At 42.0% G+C, this 16362-nt stretch overlaps 1 protein-coding gene across 1 annotated transcript in view; it reads left to right on the plus strand.

Moving 5' to 3' along the window:
• The window catches only part of faf1 (Fas (TNFRSF6) associated factor 1), a 61208-nt gene that overhangs the window by 21939 nt on the left and 22907 nt on the right, over window positions 1–16362 (plus strand). Inside the window, exons 8-12 of the mRNA XM_056414402.1 lie at window positions 2157–2243; window positions 10324–10419; window positions 10571–10697; window positions 10808–10871; window positions 10975–11056. Coding sequence (XP_056270377.1) covers window positions 2157–2243; window positions 10324–10419; window positions 10571–10697; window positions 10808–10871; window positions 10975–11056 — 456 coding nt within the window. The remainder of the gene's footprint in view (window positions 1–2156; window positions 2244–10323; window positions 10420–10570; window positions 10698–10807; window positions 10872–10974; window positions 11057–16362) is intronic.

A 16362-nucleotide genomic window follows, 5' to 3' on the forward strand; every position in this document is an offset into this window, starting at 1 on the left:
TAGTCCGGCTGGTCAAACATAGATATTACACTCTGTAATAACACTGGCCACCCGCTCTGACCCCAGTCTGCTATCCTGGCCATAGCTTCTCTTCATAAGGATAGGCCCCGAGCCGTGTGCTGTGGGATTTACGCGAGAAAGACAAAGGATGGACTGTGCCACTCAATTATTATTGTTCTTTTATTTGTTTCTCAGCTCGTTTTACTGCAAATTGCTTTGCTATGGCTGGTCCAGCACAAATAAAATATAATTTATTTGAGAGATTGATAGCGTCAAAAGAATATTTACAGTTGCCTTGATAAAGGGATATAAACCAGATTTAAACATAATAATTTCTGCATGCCGAAATAGTGTGTTCGTGCTTTTAGGCCCCCACACAAGTGCATACAGATTCCAAGTAGTATTATTAAGGTGTGATGGTGAAAGTCTGCCCCTTTTTAGTCTCGTTAGCTCAGTGTTGTGCAGCTGCTTTTCTGCTTTGCCTGACATTGGCTTTGACTTTGTGGCGTATTTAAGTTTCCACCTCTATGACCAGCAGCCTTGCATAGGATCCATCTCTCGTCAGTGCTTTTTACAAAGACAGGATTTGACCCGTGTGTAGAGGGATCTTTGCTCCACAATCGACAGTTTTCTCAGCATCAGTGTTCAGCCCTGCGGGCCCGAAGGGCTGAATTCTCCTGAACAAATGCTCTAGATTCCACGGCCGCCAGCGCTCAGACGCCGCCGGGGGCTTTGATCACCTTCGGCTGGCGCACATCAGGCTGGCGTTGGGGCTTTAAACCAACAACCCACTGGACGGTGTAACGCGGCGCTCGGTGGGACAGGCGCTGCTGGCTGCTAACGGTTTAAAAGCACGCAATGTTATTAAGTGATGCAGATACAGAGTCTGCGCATGAATGGGAAAAGAGAAATACTGTTCATTTCAGAGCGTGGGGCTGTTGTTGCCGGGCATTAGCGGTGGCATCTAAGGAATGTTGATAACACTGGCTGTTTTTTTCCTCTCCTCTCTCTTTTTGACTCATCTCTTCCTCCATCCTACTTTTTCTTCTCGCTGCAGAATCGAGCAGCTTTGTTTTAGCCTTATTTATAATATATATTTACTGTTTAAATAGAATGGAAATAGTTTCCACCTTCAGTTTTAATACTACTTCAAATAAGAGGACAGTAAAAAGTAAATATGAAAAGACTTTGTACAGATTTATAGTTGAGCTATCTAATGTTTTTGTATTTTATCTTTTTGTACTATTAGCATTGTTTTTTTGTGCTTTGTGTGTATATGTATATATACCGTATTTTTTGCACTATAGGGCGCACTTAAAAGCCTTTAATTTTCTCAAAAAACGACAGTGCGCCTTATAATCCGAAGCGCCGTATATGTGGATCAATTCTGGTTTTGTTTACTGACCTCTAAGCGATTTTGTGTGGTACAAGGCGCTCACGGCGCTAAATCAAAATGTTTTAGTACGACTTTGGTAAACTACAAAGCCGCACCGCTTGCAGCATTACGGCTACCGTAGCCAGGAGCGTCGCGGAGTAATACATACTGTAGCGACCCTGGGTCAGGAACGCTACGAGACGTAGATGGCTTATAGGGTGTTTATTCAAGGAACATAGAACAAGCTACTGTTGGCCGTAGCCTACGACAACAAACCGCCGTGAAACCTCAAAACCAGCTTCACGTCTGCTCCGGGTCATAGCTCTGCTCCGAACCCGCGGAACACAACAACACACAACAACAACATCACTCGCTGTCCAATCACAGACACGCCTCACAGCTACCAGCTCGTGAGACGTTCACTTACATCCGGACATAACATTTCCCTCAGTCCGTTACAATACTGTGCTTCACCATAATATTACAGTGTGTGTATAAGGATCCCAAAATACAACTGAATAAGGTTGGTAGTTATTGTGAATACGCTCATTAACGTTTGAATAATGTTGAGAATTATTGTGAACGCGTTTAATAAAGTTTGATCGACTGACTTATCTGACTGTTTTTTTTCCGCTTAATGCGCCTTATAGTCCGGTGCGCTTTATATATGAAAAAAGATCGAAAATAGACCATTCATTGACAGTGCGCCTTATAATCTAGTGCGCCCTATAGTGCAAAAAATACGGTAGTAATAATTTGTATCTTCCCTTTGTGTTTGCAGGTGAAGAGGAACATTTCCGACTTGACCAACATCCCAGTTCGACATCAACAGTGGGATGGGTGGCCCGCGTCAGCGACCGATGACTCTGTAAGGAGCACAGGCACACAAAAACACATCCCAAATGTAACAGTTGTTACCTCGACCTACTTTAACACTTCTATAGGAACAAATGTCAACTTCTAGCTTCACTTCGGCCGATATGTTGCCCTCATTGAGTATTCGATCCAAGACAGCTTTCTCAAATATATTAAAGCCCATGGTTCACAGATGACCGATTTACATGATTTTGATAGTAATAGTGGAAACTGTTCCACGCTCTGTAAGCAATCTCATAACCATCTGTCAGAAGCATGAGAGTAAGATGTTGAAGCTAATTAAGATGTCAAAGACGGTTCCCGTCCTGTGTCCTCTATCTGTGGACATTAAAGCTCACATCATTGAGTCCCACTGACCTCTCCTGTCCCGGGGTCGCTCTTCCCAGCCATTCACCCTGCACACAGTCAAGCTGATCAGAAGCAGTCCTCATACAGAACCTTGAGGAACCTCTGACCCCTTTTGTCTCACCCCTTCTTTGACAGCCTATGTGTTCCCATGCTAATTGTATGGGATGGTTTATCATGCTACATTGAGGAGCTGTTGTGCACACATTCTTGTGTTAACCCCTAGCTAACGTTTTCCTTTTAGATCTATATGATTATTGGAGTGTTTATTTTTATCAAAGTGATATTGAATGTGTCGTATGGCCGAACTGACTCTACTGTAGCAACGTGACTACAGATGTTCTATTCATATATGGTAGTGCACCTTTGTGAATTATAAGGAAAACCTTTTTCCTGTCAGTGTTTTGTTTGATACAGTCGATTCCATTTGTTACTACCCATTATTCATGTTTCAATTCCTCAAAGTCAATGAACAATACCTGCACCTGTTTTTACAACTGAAAGTAAAGCTTTAAAGAACAGTGAAAGTCAATGCATTACACTACAATGTGCCTAAAAGGGCAACGGACAAAAGTTTATGCGTCCTTTCACTCCAAGAAATTGTTTGCTTTATTTCATTCCATTACAGCTAAGAACAGACAATCGTAAAGCCGGTAACCACCAAACAAACCATGATTCAGATGTATTATTGCTAACAGTAAACAGTCTGGGATTGCATCAGAAATACAGATCTTAGTCCATATCTCTAAGCACATTGTGGTCATGTGGCGCAGTGACTGACCTCAGAGCTGCGCTCGTGTATTATGGCACCAAATTTCTTCCCTTTTCCTGTTTGTACCACAACATGCAGCTTGAGCTTCATGTATTTCCTGTTCACAGTGAGCATGAGAGCTCACGTCTCAGTCAGTAGATTGAACTCGAAATGTGTGATGTGAAAAAAAAAAGAAGAGAAATGGGAGGAATGTTTTCAACAATTAATTACTTTTTGAATTTAAAAGTTTCCCTCACTTGAATACCTTTATACCTATTTCTATGATCTTTTTTTAGGACGGTGTGGAAACGTTATTACATCACTAAAATAAATAACAACTGTGAGGAATTAGTATTTTAATATTTAGATGCATGAATTGCATAATCTAAAATAATTCCACTAATTTTTCAGGAATCGCTATTTAATATATATATATATATATTGTATTTTTTGCTTTGGGAAAAATATCTATATTTCTTTTTAGATATTTAACTATTTCACAATTAATATTGTTAATTTTTAAGTGGAGTTGAAGCATTTGTGTGTATTTAATTTACAACAATATTTGACCTAATCATTAATACCAGCAATGCACGCAAGTTTGTGAATTTCATCACCAAGTAAACCCTACTAATCTCAATGTAATCTTAAAAATAAGTAAGGATAAAGTAAAATAATTCTATTTATTACCTCTAGTATTTTTGTGATCCTGTTATCGGTGAACCTCAGCTCGGCCCCCGCGGTAGCTGTGGATATGATTGCCAGGGATCATGAATAGATTGCGGCTCATTGTGGCATCACTGGCCCGGTTGGCACCTGGCTAACACACATCTGCAGCGTCTGTTTCTTGGATGAGGAGATATTAAAAAGCACAGAGACAGAAGTGTAATAATGGCCTCTGCTCTAGCCACAGCCCTCTTATTGAAACCTCGGGAAGGTATTAACAGAGAAAGCCCAGGGCTTGGCTGGGCGGGTAGGGAGCCAGTGTTAGTGTCTAGCTCATTAGCCCAGTCTCATCTCCCGGGGTTTAGGCCAATAAATATGACAGACAAAGGCCCCAGATTATATTTAGCTCTGCACATTAGCCCACTTTCAGCAGAATCGATTCCTACTTAACTATGCTCTGCCTTTAAACAAACGAAAGCAGGAACTATGTGTTCCTGCTTTCGTTTGTTTTTGTGTGTGCATATTTGCATTTGTGTGTTTTGCAAATGTGCCTGTTTTATTATACACTTTGCTTTATTTGGCTGGGTGTCAAACTTTTAAAAAAACAACTGAACTGTGTCTGTGGCATCAGAATTTTAATTTAATCTTTCGTCAAATTGTTTCCTCATTATTTATGTCTAACATATCCAGTTTTAATATTGTGCTTTATTTTGTTAGGTAAAGTTCATGATGGTAAGCATTGATGCAGTATTTAAGAATTTTCTAAAGTTAGGTTTCAATATTACGTTTCTTACAAATGTTTTAGAAACTTTTAGATTAAAAGTGTGGCTTTGCTATTGATAAGGAACATTTTCTAAAATGACAAAGTGACAACACCAGTGTAGCTGAGTTGGTCGTTCCTTGTTGAATTCTCAGGCAGGTTGATTGCTGCAGTTGCTGCATTAAAAAGTATTACGTGAAGATGTCAACATATTGGTTTGCAGGCACAAGAAGCAAAAACATTTTCTTTAATACAGTTAAATCTGATTAATCTACTTGCCCAGAGTATCTCTTTCTCAGTTCTTGTGTTCTCAGAAAGAGATATTTGAGTGGCGTCATTGTTTATGGAATGTTGGGCGTAAGAAATTCACACCTTTTAGGGAAACTAGTCGTGTGTTACGTCACCCGCCCTGATACTGTCCACTCAATGTGTTTCATTGTTTATTGTGCTCTGAATCATTATGGAGGGATGGAATTGGATCCGGATGGATAATGCTCAAGTAGCACCGGACAACAGATCCGTTCATTCAGTGCACTGTGTTATATTGTATGTCATGTTAGACCGAGGAAGTTGAATGTTGAAGGAAGTGGCACAAAGTGGAGGTGAAGCAGTAGCAACGTGAGTGATGCTCATAACTAGAAGGCAGGCTGTGTTCACCTCAGTCACGTACTGGTTTGAAATATTTGTTTCAGTGTTTTTGCAGAGTATATAAACCACAACACATCAACATTAACTGTAATTTATCTATTTATTTTTTAGTCATCCCTGTTCCTCAAAGTTTTAAAATCTTCATCAGCTCCTACAATGCAACCCTCATAAGTGTCTACTAATGTGAACACCGTTCTCCCATTGAGCTGTCAAACCTTGTTCCTGTTTAATACCTGGCGTGACACCCAAAGCACACCTGGCACATGACTGGCCACAGTCATCTATCAAAGGGTGCCATGACTCCACTGCTCCTCGTAGATTCATTACAAGACAGTTTGTGGTGTTTGCCAGAGTATCACACTGTCAGTCTTTTTTGTGTGGGTTTGTTTTAGCATTTCCTTTAATTGTCATCGGGTTTACTGCATCACAACAGTGTTGACAGTACGAGAAAAGCCCTCCGTTAAAGAAGAAAAAAACCATTGCTGTATTTAAAACTTTATGGCATTAATTTAGTAGATCAAAACAAACACTTCAGCATTATTTGCGAAGACCGTGACCGAGCTCTGCCTTCAAATTCCTCACGATTCTCGTGGCTTTCGCAAAGCTGTTCTGAGCAGTGCTGAAGATGATGACGACAGAGGTTTTGGCAACAGTTGATATATAAGAGGCCAACAGGACATTGATTTCCTGTGTTACTTGAAATGCGTTGAATGAGCCTCGTCCCCTGCTTCCTCCGTCTCCTTCTCTTCAATTTTTTTCGCCAAAACAATACAGCGTGGAGGGTTTTCAGACAGGCCTCCTCTCATTGGAGCTGTTTTGATTGGCAGTCTTTCGTCCACACCTGTTGGAGTGATTGACAGCCAGTGGGAAATCCTTATTGCATCCCCTCATCTCTTCAACCTCCACCACCACCCACCCACCGTTCCTTCTAGCCAGTAATTGCTGACATTTATGCAGTGTTTCATGGTGTTTGCTAATGTATTAATGCTGCGGAGCCTCGGAGGTGCCTGGCTTGTAGGCCAGCACCTCCCTCCAGTTCCCAGCTGGCATTAATGGAATCCTCCTCTACCTGATAGGGGCCTATTAAACTGGGGATTTATTGAAGGGGTGGGGGGCCTGGTGGTTTCCATAGCAACTGGGCTCAGCAGTAAGCTGAGGCAGAACCCCCTCCCTTGTGCGATTGGCTGCCTTCAGGTGACATTCAGCACCAAGTTAGTCTGTCAATCTCGTTTTCTATCTCTGCTAACTGTTCATATGCGTTTGGTGAAGCTCACATTTGATAGAACGGGTTTGTTCAGCAGTGGCCTGTAAAGCATCCCATTTAACTATTATTCATGTGTTTATGCCTACCTAAGCCTCTCGCTCTGTATACTATTTGCATTTGTTTGCGTGTGGACATCCATTTCACACACACACACACACACACACACACACACACACACACACACACTGCGCAGGAGCCCAGATGCTAATCAGGAGAGGCATATCTTCAGCTTGTTCAATGGAGCCTGGAACAAGAGAACCAATCGGTGTTGAGGGGGTGAGGCACACCTGGCCTGACTTCTTTTCTTCTTGGCTTTCCTCGCCCTATTAATGTTCTTGTATTCTTGTGTATTTTTGTTCCACGTTCTCAGTACTCCCTTCTCTGTCCACCTACTTTGCCTTTACTGCCTCCTCTCCCTCACGTTTGTTGCCGTTCTTCCCGTGGTCCATCAAAGAGAAAGTTGAGTAAGGTGGTACTGTGGTTGTGGTTACCGTCAGTGCAGCTGTCAGTAGTAATTATCTCACACTCACAGCCAGACACCTAATCCAAACACTGCCTACACTAGAAAAGAAAAAAAATGAAACACAGAAAGAATGAAGGGAGAGAAAGAAGGGAAGAAAGGGTTGAAGGGAAGAGGGAAAGGAGGGAGGGGGTAAGGGAGAGAAAATTCTTTCCCTGTATCGGCCCCTGAATGCTTAGAGCCTCAGTGCAAGTGTTAATTAAAAGAATCCAAAAAAGAGGAGCCAGTTCCTTTGTGTGGAGATGTGGTGGAGGGTCATTTGGGGGGGTTAACCTCATTCCCCCAACCCCCGTGCCCTGCGGCGCTTCAGCCTTGTTTCCACGTTTTACCACTGAGCCGCCAAGCTGCACTTGTGTACCTCAACATCAGGAGAAGCTGTGGGGTCAAAGCGAGGAAGAGGATTGAGAGGCACTCAACTCATTTTTTTCCCTTTTCACCTCCCCTCCTTGCATCCATGTCAGCCCAAACCCTCCAGGCTGTCTTTGACGGGGGAAGTGATCAACTTTATTTATACACTTATTAGGCCCTCAGACGAAAGCCTCTCATTGTGAGTCGTGGGGGTAAAGGGTTTATGGGGATCCTCTCGGCAGCCGCTGTTAAGATTCTCACGTTTGATTGCCACTCGATTGGGGAATGGGCAGAATAGACTTTGGGCCATGCCTTCACATCCTTAAGGCCTGTATATCTTTGTCCGGTTCAATACCTACAACGCTCTCTCATTGCTAATTCAACCTTCAGGCCTGAGACCCATCATGTCTCAAATAGCCATAGCTTCTCTTTAAGTCGTCGTTTTTTTTCTTTTGTTCAACAAGTGTTGTTGACTTACTTTACTTTTACTGTTGAGGGAATGACGTTTTTGTTCCATTACTTTTTAAAGTTCTCTTGGAAAAATATGAATAACACAGTGATCTAATAAACGGGGACCGGACTACTAAACGAGTTGGAGTTAAGTTACATGAGCAAAGACGGGGCAATTCAGTTAAGTGTTCTTCGTAGGTGTTCCAGGGATGTTCAGCTGTCCTTGCTGTGACATTTACACACTTCTAATTGTCAAGAGTACACTCGCTACTAATTGGTAATACACAAGAAATACAATCTTGTAGTGTCTGTGTGTACACCTTTGTTACTCTTTCTGTGCTGACTGACAGTCTTGAGGTCTCATAGGTGAGGTTTTAATTCACTGAGAAACAACAGATGTTTTTTTCATAGTGTTTCACTGTTGGCTTTTCCCATTGGCTGTGATGTCATTCTTTGTTTGTTTAGTTTCAACATTGCATGGCAGTCCAGCCACTGCTTCTTTTTTTTTGGAGCACTTTTCTCTGATTAAGACAACATGGAGGATCAGGATATTATTCATTCTCAAACTGTCAGGGGAGATACTGTGTTTCTCATATTTTCTCCTTGGTTACTGAGCCGGTGGGAATTGACAACACAGTGGTTAATTTTGCAATCAGTATATTCCTTGTCAACCTTTTTTTTTCTGGCTGCAACAAATTGTAAAATGGCTGTTTCTCTCCTTGGCATTCGGAAATAGTTAATTATCTCAGTTCAGGAAAATAAATATTTCTGTAAATAATTGACTATGTATATTAACAACCACATCTAAGGGACAAAGAACTTGGCCATAACCCAGGGGGGTGGAGGGGCATTATTAGCAAATCCCTCCATCATGTTGTATGTAATTTTATCCCACACAATAACAAATTTGGATTGTGATAGTGAAATATATTTTAACAGATGTTTGTTAATAAGTAAACCAGTGAATTAAACACCTGACTAATCAATATTAATGTAAAGCAGTCCTACTCATTGTTTTTTGCCCACTGTGGTCTAAGACACCCAAAGTTATGAAGGCAATAGATATTGTGATATGTTGCCTGCTTATTGGGCAATACTAGTTGCACCTAGTCACGCATGTAGCTCAGCCACAATTGTCCAAATTTCTTTTTGTGCAAATATTTTGGTCTCTTGTTTGCGGCTAACTTACTTTCTAACATTCAAAAGATAACATAGTTTGCAAAGATGGAAAATAATAGACCGTGTGGCACTTTATCAGATATGGGGATTCTTATCAGTGTCGGGTACACAACAGTACTCACTCGTAAGTCCATGTTGCTGACAAGGTCTAGTGGTTACTCTGTTCTCTCCTGCTATAGAAGCTGAGGCCAGCATGAGGAACCGCTCTGTTTTAAAGAGAGAGAGAGAGAGAAACTCCCTGCGGTCTTGTGTCGCCCTTTTCAGACTCAATTGGCGTTGCATGTAATCGTCTCCCGATTCAACCAAGTCCAGCTGCTCTTTGTGTGTCTTAGCAGCCGACAATGGAGCAGATCACAGGACCTCTGCAGGGGACAAACAGCTTCTCTGCCTCTTATCACACCCAGCTTGCCTCAGCCCTGTTGTGTTGAAGATCACTCTCCCAGAAAAGTATTTGCATCTGGGCTTTCTGCTCTGCTCTAAACAATTAGTACATCAGTGAATATATTGTTGCATTATTGTGACAAGTTTCACTACATTCATTCTATTAGTGACGGTTTGATTGTCACCAGTCCTGCTCTCAGTGATTACTTCTTCGAAGTTGTATTTTGTTCCCTGTTGTTACATGAACGGAATTACTCTTAAATCTGACACGCCACTTTTTAGAAACGGGTATTTTTAGTTTTTGCACTTTTGTCCTGCAACAGCTTTGCCTGTATTGTTGACGTCCCTCGGGAACTTATCCAGGAGACACCAGCTGTAATGAGTCCCTGCTGAACGCTGACATTTACCGTCCTGGCTTTGGATTTGGGAGCTCATTAGTCAAGTGTTCTCTTACTGCAAACCACCATCACGCTAACAGCTACTGCAGGTGTGCAGAAACCTCATCAAGAATCTCCCCTTATTAGGTAGATGATCAAGCCTGTGCTAAAAATCATGAAGTATCTCATGATATTTGAGATGCTAGTACTGTGATTTACAACTTGAGCATTTTCTCTGTCTTTGGTAAGAAAATGACCATCACTCGCTCCCCTCGATGAACGGATAGGACTCCATCACTTGTATTCACGTATGGTCTAAGATTTCACACAACTGGTTGGCCTTGCCTTGTTAATCGCTCTTTCATTATGTTCCCTGTCTTCAGATGACGCTCGCTGCCTCTGGGATCACCTATCCTTGCCATCACCTCAGTGTTTGCCGAAGGTCCTCACCAGCCAATTCCCAGGAACCCACAGAAGAGGTATAAACACACACTCTTTCCTGTGGATTGCTTTCTCCTCGGGCACTGTGTGTACATGCCAACGCAGAAAAAAACCCGGTATCAGAATGCTTCTGTCCATTACTTCGAGTTGAAATGAGTTCGTAAATGAACGAATGATTTCTGTTTACAGTGTGCAGATGTCCATATGGTCAGCGACAGTGAGGGGGATGATTTTGAGGATGCATCCGAGTTTGGTGTAGACGATTCAGAGATGTTCGGAATGGGTTCTACTTCTACCTGTCGGAAATCACCTATGAGTAAGTACAGTGGAGCAGCTGAATTTCAGCTCCAGGTATTGTATTAAATGCCAGTGACCTGCGTCTCAAAGCCAAAGCTTGACCATGACATCCTGTTTGTCCCCTCACAGTGCCAGAGAATAGTGAGAACGAAGCTGATGCCTTACTGCACTTTACTGCCGAATTTTCGTCAAGGTGAGCTAAGGATCTTTTTGATTCAATGTAATTGGAAAATCAAAGAAGGCCGGCATGTAACAATGTCTTTGTGTACTGGTTGTCTGTTCTGCGTGCCCTTTAGGTATGGAGAGACCCACCCAATGTTCTTCATCGGCTCTTTGGAGGCTGCGTCTCAAGAGGCCTTCTATGGCAAAGCCAGAGATGTAAGTAAGCTTTGTACCTCATAGGGATAATAAGGTTTTTCATTTATTAAGAAACTATAATGGGTAACAACATCCTCTTGTTCTTCTCCTCTTTTTGTGTCATACTCTTTTTTATTTTGCCTTTTGTAAGATATGAGTTACTGATGTTACCAATGCTGCCTTGTCCTTGAGCATTGATGGCATCCCTGGTTGGTGGAGGCCAGCCCTGCTTTTTTTCTTCTTCTTTTTTCAGTTCTCTTTGCTTCATTCATCGGTCAAGGGAGATGCTGCGAGTCTAACATTACTGAGCTGGTGGGAATTTAAGACAGTGGCCAGTGTTATGACCAATTCCTGAACATGCCTAGTCTGCAGTGCAGGCTTCAGTAAATGTAGATGGATCTTTCTTGGTGTGTGGAATTGTGTATCCTAGTTATCAAAAATGCTATGTAAACATACACTATGGTGTTATATGTTAGAGAATGGGGTACCTCGTCAGGGATGTTGGTTCTCATCAGTACTCACCAGTCAGTCTGTGTTTCTGTCTGTTGGTGGTTACACAAGGAACATCAGTCAGTCAAAAATGAGCACACATTGCAGGAAGAATGCCCTGTTGCGTTAACAGTGTCGCGATGTGATGCCCGGATTGTTAAACATTGAGATGGAAACTGTATTCAACTTTTTATTCTGTAAATATTGCATTGTGGAAAATGCTTAGCTGGGATAAAATTATTTTGCCAATTATCCCCGCTTTTTGTTTTGCTGGAACCCGCTGCACAGGTGCTCCTGCTGTCCCGTGAGAGGTTATGTTGACACAATTTAGTGTTGGTCTGAACGATGCCTTAGTTGAGAAACAATATAAACACCAAGAGGAAAATAACTTAACTCTGAAGTCGCCTCATGAGGATTACAATCAACCTGAAATCAGGACATATTAGGCTCAATGCCAATTACTGATATTTCTAAAAGAGGTGATGAGTCATTGATTGCATGACTCAGAGAACTCCATAGAGAGTAAGAGAGTCTGAACAATCATAACAGCATATGCCAACCACAAACTGAACTGAAAAAGAGGAACAAAACAAATTGAACAGGCATATCATTGACATTAACTTAAAACTGCTACTTTTCATGCAGCCTTAAATTACCTTAAATTGCAGTGTGTTGGCATTAATGCTGAATTTACCTAAAAGTCATTTTTCATACTGTTTACTGTTATTTGTCTACCACTTGTGTCATGCTGTGTGGGGAAGGCTTTATAGCCACATTGATATAATTTTGTCAAAACCCCTCATAACACTTTCACCCTGACAGCTGAGGCTTTACTTTTAACTGTCCACTTTACCCGCTTATTTTTTTGGCTTTTTTCCTTTTAAGGATGCTTGTATCAACTGACAGCTTGTGTGGATTACAGCCTTATTAGACTGTGAGGACACAGCAAGATGTTAGGGGGGTTCATATCACCAGGCGCGCGCGCGCGCACACACACACACACACATACACACACACACACACACACACACACACACACACACACACACACACACACACACACACACACACACACACACACACACACACACACACACACACACACACACACAGAGAGAGAGAGAGGAATCGATGAAAGCAGGGGCACATAATGGAGAACGTGGTCTGAAGGGCGAGGATGGTACAAAAAGTGAAAGTCAGAGGAACACACTGAGTGAGAGGAAAGAGGAATAAAGTAATTAGAGGTAGCAGGATAAGGCTAGGTGATGGAGAGTGAAATACAGAGAAAAGTAAAAAGTCGAAAGACAAGTTTGGCTTCTTGCCTGCTTCCCAGCTGATCGGCTCTTTTAAGCCAGCACAATATGGCCGACGTCTCCCTGGTGCTCACACACTCTGTAATGGACCACGGCGCAGGGGCAAAATAGTATTCATTTGCACCGGATTTAGTTTTATTCTGGGTGCGCTTGACTTAGTCTGCCAACTGTGCTGTGGTTAGAATGGCTTTAGGGAAGCTGGATATGTGCAAATAATTTAGCATGAAAACAGAAGCTATTTGATCTGTTTTGTGTTTGTCCTGTTTTGTCACAAGCGTCCTCGACGACAGGCCAAAACATGCTTCTTTTGACGCTTTCATTACACAGTAGCACATGTGCGCGACTCCGCCGCCCCTTCTCCCATCTACCCAGCCATCCCATCCTTTGCTCTTTGCTTCTATTTGAAAAGGAATCTAGTTTTTGTGTCCTCCATCGTAGAAAAAAAGCCTACTTCATTAAGGGGATATTGGAAAAGGGCAGTTTTGACTGAAGGGGGACAACTCGGCGGGTTTATAAACAGAGGAATCAGTCTCACTCTCTCAAAGCCTGGGAGAGGCTAATCACTAAGCAAAACACTACATTTGATGAAGTGTTTCTGAAGGTGTGTGTTGGGGGACTGTTGAGATAGACTCAATCCATCCTTAATGAAAATGCTTTGGGCTGCAGAGCTGAGCTGAGCTGAGCTCAACCCTCTTGGGGATCAGTGGTTAGTCAGAGCGAACAGAGAGATAGGCCACCCATCACTAACCACGATCCGCTCTAAATCCCCATCAACGCAGTGGCTAATCACTCTAACCCCACTCTGCTCCGCTCTCCCGTCCTCTCTCCTGTCAGCCACACACAAAGACGCATCAAAATTCATAGCCTCGCTGGAGAGGGGACTTCACGGATTTATCAGCACCAAGTAGCCGCTTAAGAAACCCAGCAATAGCCTTGCATAGTCGAGAGGAACGGTCACCGGTCAATCAGAATGGCACATAGATGTACGTATATCCATCAGATCGAGGACTGTAAATCCTGAAATGGTTACTCTCAAGCATACATAGATGGATTACGGGTCAAATTAATGGAGAGTGTTGGTAGAAATGCAGGAAATTAAAGTATGACTATTCTGTATGTGGTTAGTTTAGTCTCATAGTGTAGTTTAATTTTGGTGCTGTTTCTGTCATAACAACGTAATGTGTTTTCAGCAGGGTGTGGAGAGCCTCCTGTGTGGTTGGTCATCGATCTGAATGTGTTTTCCCACTGTGTGTTCAGGGTCATTAGATCAGTCATTTGAGCTATTCATTTTGAAGTGTTTGCTTTTCCAGACGTCCATCTGTCGAACAATCACTATCTGGACTTCTCTGTCCTCCCGGCCCTCTTTACCTTTCTGTTTATGTCTGTCTCACTCACTGGTCTCCTCTGAACCCTGTTAAACATGTTATACCTGTGATTAAAAGCCTCTTTTGGATGTGATGCACATATCATCTACAGAAGACAGGCCTTGGATTGAAAACCTGAGCCCTAGAATTCCCACGAAAGAAACTTCTAATATAAAAGTATTTGTAACTGTATGACATGTACGGTAAGCAATATGAGACGAGATGTCTTCATTTCAGTTCTATTAATATTAGCTTTACCTTAAACTCGGTGTGCTCTCCACAGCTGTCACACAGCAAGAATGACACTGGCTAGTGGGGATGGGGATTAGTTTGTGGTGCATTGTGGGTTTCTTAGCAATAAGGAGTGTTGTGCTAGCGGAGATGTTTTTCCGCTTGATGCTCAATTAAAGTGCCAAAAGTAAATAATGTAGATTTATTTCAGACGCAGCCTATGAGACAGCAATCCTCCATGAAAAATGTAATTTAAAATTAGCATCAGAAGGCAATGTTGATCAGCAGTGGACAAAACATATTTTTGGGGGAAATATTGTAAGATTCCTTATTAATATTCCTTTATGGCTATGGAGAATTATTATGATTGGTTGGAGGGTAGTAAGTATCCTTTCAGTTCATAGTTAATAATGAAATGTGTGCGTGTGATGCTGTTTTTCTTCACACTCAGTATTTCATTTGACGAAAGTAATTGAAAAAATTGGCATGTGTCTAATTTTGTACTTTTTTGTTCAAATAGTGCATAACACTGTTATAACTCTTCAGTAAGCTAAGTGCAATTATTTATTTCTTTGAACTTATTTGATGCTTGGATGAAAGGTCACTAAAGACAAAGAACAGGAATTATTCAATAATCAATGTTTAGGCCTAAATTCTTAAACTTTTTAAAGCAGATTAATAGTAACTATTTGAGCTGTTAAAGAAGACAACAATGCACTTCACGGTTCCACTCGGCTCCGCTGTGATATTAAATTCCCAAGAATACATCCACAACCCAGGACGGTAGCTACAGTACCGCGCAGTAACTTGTTTATCAGTTTATTGATCACAGACATTGTTCTTTGCAGAGGCCGCATTTAGAGAGGCACCGTAATACATCAGTTCAATAAAAAGAGGTTACGTTTAATGAGAACAATATTGGCGTAGCAATTATGTATTTTCTAATAAATGTGTCGATAACTAAAACTCTGAACTATCGGTCGACCTTCAGAGTTCGGGGAACATTATTGTTATTACATGATTATTATGCAGTCAGAAGCTCAGGCTGACTCGATGCAAACACTGTTCATTGTGTGACATCTTTGGTCTCGTTCACACACACACAAAGCCAGCTTGGATGTCGGTGAACAGGTGTGAGGAAGGGCTATGGGGTCACTATCTAGCTCAGGTTGGACCTAGTAATTTAGCTGAACTGAGGGATTTGCTCCTCCCTGCTCAGACAAGCAAGACAATACAGATCTGACTTGAAAGCGGAGAGGGAACAGAGGGGTATGGACAGTTTAACTAAGATGAAGGAGTTCAGTTGGCGAAAATGCCCACTTTGATTAGTCTTTACACTTGCTCTAATTGAGCATGCATGTGTGTGTGAGTCTTTCAAGTTGTGGGTGCCACACAGCAAAGTTTGTGCATCTGCGCATGTGTGTTAGGACGTCGGTGTTTGAGCGTGTATCAGGTTTTTTTCATTTTTTTTTTCTTCAATGTTGTAAGACTCTCCCTCCCCTCACACTCATTCCTCTCTCAAGACTGAATTTGCTTGTCTTCTCAGCATGAGTGTTTAATCTTTTCAGGCCGTTGAATCGGCCCAATGAATGAGTCCCCAGCTCCTTCTCTCTAGGAGCCCTGGAGATTATTCTAAAGCACTAATCGTTGAGCAAACACAGCAGTGCTCTCCCATTCCTATTCTACACAGGCCACAGTATAGCACAACTTTCCCTTTCACTTCCCTCCACGTTCTACGCCCTGTGTAGATTTTTTGCTTTTTGGCGTACGTAGCCAAGATTACTGCTCCTGAGAAACAGACCTTTTGACTCTCCCTCCGCTGCCATGGCTAAAAATGAACTAAGCGGCAACTGAGAGAGTTTTTCCTATTTATTTGTGTATATATAGCAAGATACGTGACATGTAATTTAGAGAGCATTATTTCCAACAT

The sequence above is a fragment of the Pseudoliparis swirei genome, chromosome 5 (assembly GCF_029220125.1).
Source record: "Pseudoliparis swirei isolate HS2019 ecotype Mariana Trench chromosome 5, NWPU_hadal_v1, whole genome shotgun sequence".
NCBI classification, from domain to species: domain Eukaryota; kingdom Metazoa; phylum Chordata; class Actinopteri; order Perciformes; family Liparidae; genus Pseudoliparis; species Pseudoliparis swirei.